General features: G+C 39.3%; 1 protein-coding gene across 7 annotated transcripts in view; it reads right to left on the bottom strand.

The window, feature by feature from the left end:
- Positions 1 to 9,284, bottom strand: part of ARNT2 (aryl hydrocarbon receptor nuclear translocator 2) — a 140,533-nt gene that overhangs the window by 112,845 nt on the left and 18,404 nt on the right. For 6 of the 7 annotated variants that reach the window (XM_085308705.1, XM_085308706.1, XM_085308712.1 and 3 more), the window contains exon 1: positions 95 to 322. The exons of the other annotated variant lie outside the window; for it this stretch is intronic. In XM_085308705.1, the coding sequence (XP_085164831.1) occupies positions 95 to 125 (31 nt within the window). In that variant the 5' untranslated portion in view covers positions 126 to 322. Of the gene's footprint in view, positions 1 to 94; positions 323 to 9,284 lie in introns of those variants that run through there. 7 annotated transcript variants of the gene reach the window in all.

Below are 9,284 nucleotides of genomic sequence, written 5' to 3'. Positions count from 1 at the left end.
CCCGCCCCGCCGGCCGCCGCGGGGCGGGGGCGGGGAGGGACGTGTCGTGCGGCGGGGCCACATGGGGCGAGACGGACTCCCTGCAGCTACTCACCGGGAGGGTTTACCGCCGCCGGCGTTGCCATCTTGTCTCTGAGAAGAATTAAGACAAATGCAAGAGGGGGAGGAGGGATGCGCGGGGCAGCCCGGGGGGAGGCGGAGGAGGGCAGCCAGCGCCGGGGCGGGCGGGCGAGCCGGGAGGGGCGGCGGGCGGCGGGCTGCTCCCGCCCCGGGGCCCGGCGGCGCTCCCCGCTCCGTGCGGGGCGGCCCAAGATGTCCGATGGCCTCGCGCCGCTTCTGCTCATGCGCCGCGCGCAGTGAGCATGTGCCGGGCGGCCGCACATGTGCGCTGGGCCGGGGCCCGCGGCCGCCTGCAGCGAGCGGCGCCCGAGCGGGACCCCCCACCCGGCCCCGTCCTCCCCTGCCCGCCGCCCTCCGCGCCGCGATGCCGGCGTAAAACTGCCCCGCTCCCTCCAGCCGCCCCCCTCGGGACTCGAACCCGCGGCGCGGCGCCTCGCGGGGCCCGCCGCACCCTCCTGAGGCAAGGGTGTCCGCGCCGCGTGGCGGTTGGGGCGTTGGCCRCCCCCGCGCGGGAGCCGTTAAATGACGTTACCGCCGCCGGCGCCATCGCCGTGTCTCCTGAGGCGGGGACGGGCTGTGGGGGACGGAGAGGCTCTCGGGCGGCCCGGCGTGCGGCAGCGCTGCCTGCGGAGCTCGCAGGGCTRACGGCGCGCGCTGGCGTTCAGATTAGGGAAGGGTGAAGTGAGCCCCATAGGTTATGAGGGCAAAAGATGAGCCGTGGCATCGCTGGCACGTTACAGCGATGTTAYACGTAAGTCTGGGCTGGAGGTGGACGATTTGGTGGATAATCAAATGGATAATGCTAGACAGAAAATTCTTTCTTGAAGTACTTCATTAATAATACTAATTTCATGGTTTTGCTAATGAAAATGTAACAATGTTTTGAGTTATTTAAAGTTAAAAAACTTCAGGAATTCAGAGGCAGAACTGGCCATTCCTTGTGAAATACATAAAAATCACGAAGAAACATAGTTGTAGCATATCCTTTTAAAAAACTCTGGTTTACCCTAAACTATGCTCAGTTTAAAGCCTAAGTAGTACAACTGAACAACTGATCCTGTATAATTTGCTCAGCTCACATTTTTAGTCTTTTCTTAACAAACACAAGGACTAGAAGTACATTTTTAAATGAAATCTGAGTTTTTCTCATAATCTCATAACTCTAAGTAAAAAAGCAGTATCACAAAATTAATAAATGCAAGATCTGTTATAAGCAACCAGTGTAATAACTGCATTAATGACATGCAAAATATATATTTTTTTTCTTTCTCAGCCTCGGAATGTGCAAAGGTCTGTTAATCTTTAAACTCCTTTAAATGGCTGTGTTCAGTTGTCCTGAACAGACCTGCAGAATTAATGGAACCATTCAAAATGAAAGGTTGCAAATCAATTCCTTCTTTGCTGAATAAATAACCTGAAACAGTTTAGTCATTAAGATGTAAACTGGCAGAAAGATGGAGAAAGCATGGATGGAGTCCGTGGTTCCTCATTTTCTGTAGATGGGCTTAATCAGCTCCAGTTTATCTAAAAAGTGTACTTTCTCTTTGATTTATTGTACTTTTGGCTATGAGAGCTGTTTTTCTAAGCATCTTACAGCTTTAACGCCTCTTGGTGCTGCGGCATTTTGGATGCTCTATGGGCATTTTAATTCTTAAGACACTCTAATTTGCTAATAGCTAGAAGATAGTTTGTTTTAATCAATATTGAAAATTTTGTAAGTTTTTATATTTTCATTCAGATAAAACTACATTGTTGTGATTTTAGAGAATCTTATTCACTGTATTTCTAGATTCATATCCTTAAGGAGGAAAAACAACTTTAGAGTAGCTTCCCTACTAAAGCCAATGAGACATGGCTCAATTCCTCTAGGTTTCTATAAAATTCTGTCTTCAAACTGTGCAGATAACATTACCCATGAAAGCCTGGCCACAGACCTCCATTATGTAAAGTTACATCTCCATAAAATACCATATAAAACAATAATTTATTATACCAGGCACTTTGAGGTGTCCTCCAAAGCCATTTACAAGTATTTCCAGGTTAAGCCTTATATCTTTCTTATCAGAAATACATTAACATTTCTAATTTCATCTCCATTTGAGAGATGAGGAGGCTGCCAAAGAATAAACACACAGCAGATCTGACTGCAGTATTTTAGCTTTTGATGCCATGTATACAGTAGACTGAACAACAATGGAATATAAACCAATGAAGCCATTCAACTATGTAAGCTGTTCCCTTGCAATAATATCCTGTGGGACTTTAGATTACCCCAGAAGGAGCACATTACAGTTAATATATTTAATATGGTGCTCCATGTAAGTAAGGTTTTAGCGTTGAGAGGGAATGTCAAATCTTCAGACATGATTATGCAAAATCAGACTTTTTTGTTTTTTGGTCTGGTATAATCTTTGCTGACTTGCTCCATTCAGTTTTGGAGGCAATTTTTTGCTCACTTAGATTGAGAAATAAGATTCATTTCATTTTCTCTCCATCTTCTCTATCTTAATAGATAGTATTAGGAGGATCTTTCAGAATCCCCAGAATTAGAATTCTGCAGATTCAGAAGTAATCTGCAAGTGAATGCAACTCTTCTGCATTTATCTGTAATAAATTATTTCCTTGCTGATCTCATTCTGAGGCTGTCAGTATCTGTAGTGAGACCTATAGCATTGGAAACTGTTTAAAAAAAATTCATCGCTGCCATTAAAATATGTTCCACTAACAGTGAAAATGCATGCTGTGTGTTTTACTTTCACTGTAGCACAAAGAATACATASGCAGTACAGCATAAAACCAAGCTAGTTACTGAGTATCTGTTTTCTTCACCTTTGCAGGTTGAAGCCCTAGTTCCTAGGGAATGGGAGTTCTTCATAACAAAAGCAGTGACAGCACTAGAATCTATCTTTGACCTAGCTGAGAGATTAAATAGCACTTTATCAATACCAACTGCAAAACATAATACATATGCAAGATAGCAGTATGCAAAATTTTTACTGTTCATGTGGCACAATAAGGGGTGCTTCACTTACCATATTAATATAATTATAAACAAGTGTTGACATGATGTAAATGAATTAAGAAAAGTGATTTTTATCTCAATTTTGTTATTATATACCAAAGAGCAAGTGTGGTAGATATCTTTACAATAATTATTTTCAATTTAGAGGGCTATAATCATTGATACGAGTGTTCAGCACACATGCATCTTCTCTATCTTGACACTAGTACTAGAAACAAATCAGTTAAACACTACAGCATACTATAATTGCTTTTCATTAACACATTTCCTTTGAAAGGTCAGCACTGGCCTGTAAATTGGCAAATCTGAACTGGTATCTTTTTTGCTTTTTTCATCCCATGACATGCACTAATATTTTCTAAAAGATCTTTATTTCTTTTAAAAGGAGGAAAGCTCCTTTTAAAACTGAGGTCTTTGTATAATGCTTTACTCCATCTGAATCAGTAATGCAGAATAAATTCAAGAGAATTAGAATAGCTGTCAGTGTCAAAAATGGATAAAGTGCTTTGGCTTTTCTTACCTCTTTAATTGTTGAAGATTCAGTTTCCCAGTAAAATTTTATTTTCTAGGGACACAAAGAAGCTAAGAGAAGTTTCAGATATTTTAATAGTCAAAAACAAGGACACTTTAATAAAACCCCATACTTTAATAATACGTCCTTTGATCCATGTTTCTATTGTAATTGAGTTAATATATTGTACTCAATTCATCCCTAAGTTTTGGATCGTTTGGAACAAGTATGATACATCTCTATTAAGTAACTCTATCCACCCAAGTATCGGCAACTGGAACATTTAGTGCCTCTTTAAAATTCGTTTCACTGCAAAGGGATGACCACACTTGACTAAACAAGCTGTACAAAAAATTATGAAATTTAAAAAAAGGATTTACCATAGAAAGGTCTTCACGCATTTGCTAAGGAAATTACAACCTTGTTCTTTAAACTACCCTTAAAATTTAAGAGAAAAGTGTATTCTTTCTACAAAATGCAGTAAGATAACTAGAGAAGACTGTGGAAGTTATGTTAATCACTATTCAGTCCTGGAAGTACAGAACTGCAATTTGTGTCATCTTCACTGCAGTTATTGCTATTAAATTCTGCAGTGTTTTCCTTTAGGGAAAATGACATTGAGTATTAGAGAAATCCTCCTACAGGTGAAATGTCTGTAGCAGAAACCCTATTACCTGTAAAATGTAACTGATACTGAAAAAATATTCCTGCGCTATTAGAAGTATGGGCTAGGTACCAAACATGCAGGCTTCCTCACCTAACTTCAACACTACCTTCTCAAGCTGCTTCTGAGTTTGTATTAATTTAACCACATATGAAAAAACAACCCAAAATAAAACCAATGAAGGCTTGATAATCAAGCCTAAGAGAGGAATATGGGGTGCAAACACATTGACACACATTATGTTTTCTGTATCAGGCTTGCTGAGAAGATTTTGCTTTTCTCTCCTATCAAATAATACATAAATAATATATAAAATATCAAATAATTCATATTAACATCATTTTCTGACATGAGTAGAAACACTGCTATCAAGAAGTGACATCATTAAACTGATAGAGGTTGTTGGTGATTATCTCAAGCAGAACTGACTATATAGCATATAGGAATACAGTTTTCACACTGCGTACCTCATTATATCCCTGGAATAGGTCTACAAAGCAACTCGATGAAAAAGAAAAAATTTAAACATAGTAATGTTCTACTTACCAAAATCCCAAGACATGAACATAGACCCCAGAAATAACACCAGAATCTGAATCAAACCTGACGCAGAGGTCAAAACTACAAAGCTAAAGGCTAGATTTAAGGGTAACATGTAGGGTAGCATTTGCAGGCAGTAAATTTCTCTTTCCAGTCCTGTACTCTTAACTAAAGGTAAATCATAGGAATCAAAATCTTCCTCATTTCTATAGAGCTCTTCCTACCTCCAAAATGCCATGTTTCTCACTTTGGAATAAAATAAAAGCTCATCTGTTTGGAAAAAAAAAAAGTGTTTCTGGTACATTTTGATCAGGATATTACAATCTAGAGCATGAGGTGAAGCCTGTTGAGTTGGAGTCATAGAAGCAGAGTTCCAGGTCATTAGATATTCCTGAACAGCTTATCCCTTTCCACTTTCAGAAATAAGGGTCTGATCTAACCTTTAGTGAAACAAATATGCACATTCTCATCAGTTTCTGCAGGATGAAGTCTTTCATTAACAGTTCTGTTGATGTGACATCCCTCCAACTCACTAGTCCTATAATACTAGCTGGAGTCAAAACTTATTTTAGTTAGTTTAATAATAGTAAAACCAGAGGTGTCTTCTGAATGGCAGAAGTGTTATTTTTACATAGTCAGTGCTCAATGTAGGACCAAACTGCTGGTTTCCCAGATTTCTGCCACCCCATCTGCTATGTTACAAACTCTATGAATGCAATAAAATGTAAGGATTCAAGTAATGTAACATCCACACATTTTCACAAAAGTACTTTGTTATTATTTCAGGATTTCTAGATTTAGAACGGTACTTCCAGAATTGATTTGTCTGTAATCCACAAAGGATTGGTATGTTCTGACGCAACAGCAAAGCTAACAGTAGGGCTAGAACAAATTTACATTTATGGCAATGCTGTTTGAAAAGTATATTTTAAGACCACCATATATTATAAAAATCATAGAATCAGAATCATATGCTGCTGCCAACGTAGTTGAGGCCTTTGCCTAGTTTGAAATGAGAATTTACGAAGAATATTTTGTTAAGTTTTATAAACAACATTCTGTCCACTTTAGAGAATTTTCTTTATCTCATCAGAGAGATTTGCTGAGGATCATAAGCTGCAATAACAGTAAAATGGTAGAAAATCTCTAGGAACTGATTACAGTAAAACAATCTGAGTCTCCTGAGACATAAAAGGCACTCTGTATCCTAAAGAAAAGAAGAAATGATGAGGAATCTGAAGCATGCTGCACTATTTCAGTTGAGCACAGGCCAACTGAAAAAAGCAAATATGCCAGCGAAGTGGCTGCCTGATATTTGCCCTCTATTCTCACGTGCTTATTCTCTGCTTTCTTCAGCCACTCTTTCCCCAGCTACGCAAAGTAATAACTTCTAAGAACCATAAAAGAGAACAGAAACACATGCATTTAATTGTCTTATAAATTGAATTATGATTTATGGCTGGTTTTACATTTCACAAGCAAGATATTATGCAAATCCTCAGCAGACCCTTTCACTGAAGAGCTTGCACAAAACATTTTTGGTAGTTTCCCATCTGATTTTATTTCTGAAATAGTCAAAGTGAACATGTGAACCTATGTCTCAAAAACCGGAGAATATATGCTTGATTATGTTAAAAATCTAATCTCTGAATTATGGAAAGCAGCATAATTCATCTCTACATGTACAAAAACATGCTTTAAAAATGATGGAACATCCATTACCATATGTTTTATGGTTCCTGTATTTGCATTTTAAAAGAAGGAACAACCATCTTGAATATTTTAATAGCTGAATATATAGTCACATATCATTTTTCCTTTTTTATCCAGCCTTCTAGATCACCTCCAACATAATCTAATATTTTTTTTTACTGTATCTGTTAAGACATAAAAATAATGATATATTAGTAAAGCTATATCAAAAAACTGCAAATATATAAGAACTAATGAAACCAAAGATCCACCTAAGAATTTTACTTCTGATAGCATCCCCTAACTCAGCAGTGTCTAAGAAAAGCGTGTAAAGACAACGCAAATACTGAGTTATAGTTCCCTCTGCTGTATTCTTGCAGCTTCCAGCAAATTGCAACTAAGGGAATTCCTGAACCAGGAGGTTGCATCTGCATAATTAAAACCTCTCTTAGTATTAGCCCAGTGTTCTGAATTGTAAAATGTCACATTAATTAGTTTCCATCCAAGTGGACTAGGTCATACATGAATCCCCTGAAACAGGAAGCTCAATGTCAGGATTTTAAGCAGTGGAGTGATAGAGGTGGTACACAGATTGTTGTTTTGTAGCTGCATCTTTGGGGGTATGAGATAATGATACAGTGCAAATAGCACTCGAGGGCAAACTGAGATGAAAGCTTGTAAGAAAAAGACTCTGGAATACCAATGCCTAAGATGCTGTGCTTTGAATTGGACAAAATAGRAGGGAAATCCGTTACAGAACATCCTGGGTATCCAGATACTGAAATACATTTTATTATGTTCATCATGTTTGTATTCACTATGTCATAATGTGTCAAATCACAAAGTTTTACTGAAGATAAGGAAGATGAGGCTCTTAGATAAAATTAGGGAAATGCATTTTGAGGGGTTRGAAGTGGGAAAATAAGCCCTTACTGTTCCCACTCATCTTCTTTGTTAAAAAAAAAAATGGCTGATTTGCAATTCAGTCACCATGTTGTGAAGCATACTGTGATGAGAGCTGGCATGCTATCTTGGCCTTTTCCTGTTTGGCAAATAGACCAATTCAAACTTCTGGAAGACCTACTCATTACTGCTCCAGAACGACATGTCTCCCTGAACATGCAAGAAATTCACTCCAGAGCACTTGTTCACAACAAACTTGAAAAAGAACTACCTTTTAAACTTTGTCAGCAGGTTGTAAGCAGGAGGCTAGCTTTTCATAATGCCCCATCCATGATGTATTTTACCCTGTCCATGGGTGTGAGGCAGAATGACAGAAAAAGACAGAGACCAGAAGAACGGTGAATTGATGACTGATTCTTCAGTCCATGAGCCATCACCTTTTAATGTGATACTTACAGATTTTGTCATGGATTTCCTGTTCCAAGCACGTTGTGCTCTACATCAAAGTTACAATCTATCAATTATAGTATTGAATGGTGAATGGAAGACAAGATCAGAGAACAGGATTTTCAAAAAAACGCTCTTAGTGCATTAGAGCTGTAGAGGACCGCAGCAATTACTCTAATTCCCAAACCCCTGTAGGGAGCATATTAAGGTGATGCTGTTGTACCTGTGTGCATAAGCCTATATTTGTTCTCCCGCACTGCAATCACACCCCCAGTATCTGCAGCAGTGAGAGAACAGTGGAGAAAGATGAGAGTGTTGAGAAAGAGGGAGTTACATGAAATGCTGTCAGCCAGGGCCTAAGTAATAGCAGGGGACAACAGRTAAGTACTGCCCCCAGTGCTTCCTGGAACGGTGCTGGACACAGCTGATTCTTGTATAAATTTGCATTTGATCATACTCAGCATCAGTCTAGTGTTTCCTCCGCTGGCCTTGTTGCCTGAAACAGATGGTTTCCACGGGGAACACTAAGGCTTCCTAGCTGTGATCAGGCTGGCCAAAAGCTGCTGAGTGTTACAGAGACAAGTGGATGGATTTACCTTTTTAATGGACCAGACCTGGTAGTGAGAAGTTTGTACAATTTGAGCATTGTACAGTGTCAAAATGAGAATTGGGTTAATTCTGCATCCCTCCATTTCCCTCAGCTACGTTACTGAATTTAGGCTCTTCAAAAGGCCTAGGAAAGTAGCCCTTTGTGAATCTCAGCATGCAATAAGAGGTAGTAGTTAAAAATGTGACTGAGTACTCTGCAGTTTCCCAGTGAAGACCATTCTCTTCTCACTCCCAATGAGCACATTCTCTGCAATGCGTTTGGAGTATTTAATTTAACAGACACTGTTTTTCCCTAGGAGCACAGGTAACAGAATAGTAGGAAAGTGTTCTGAAGACTAGCATCTGCAAAATGTATCTTTTCTTGTAATATTTTTCATGGAAAACATATTGACACAATATTTTCATACTATCATGACTAATATCAAATGCTGTTCTCAGACATTATTGGGCTTGTTAAAAAAGAAAAAAAATTAAATTATACTGATACCATATGGAATCAGATTTGGCCTGCTGCTAAAACACTCAACAAGAAGGCAAATCCTTCTATTTTCTCCTATTCAAAGCAATAGCAACATAGACAATAAGCTATGTAGTTACCAGCTTGCAGATGATAGAATTCAAGGTCATGTTGATTTACTACTAATCATCTAGCCATCACTTGGCAACACACAGCCCCATGCAAAGCCCTGTGCACCAGGTTGTGTTACATCAAAGTAGTGGCACAATTGGAAAGAAAAGCCTTCTTAAATGTTTTTTTTTTTTTTTTTTTTTTTTTT

This window comes from Rhea americana, unplaced genomic scaffold, assembly GCF_003343005.1.
Source record: "Rhea americana isolate MKP2758 unplaced genomic scaffold, rheAme1 scaffold_28, whole genome shotgun sequence".
Classification (NCBI taxonomy): domain Eukaryota; kingdom Metazoa; phylum Chordata; class Aves; order Rheiformes; family Rheidae; genus Rhea; species Rhea americana.
This window is presented reverse-complemented; position numbering and strand designations above follow the sequence as displayed.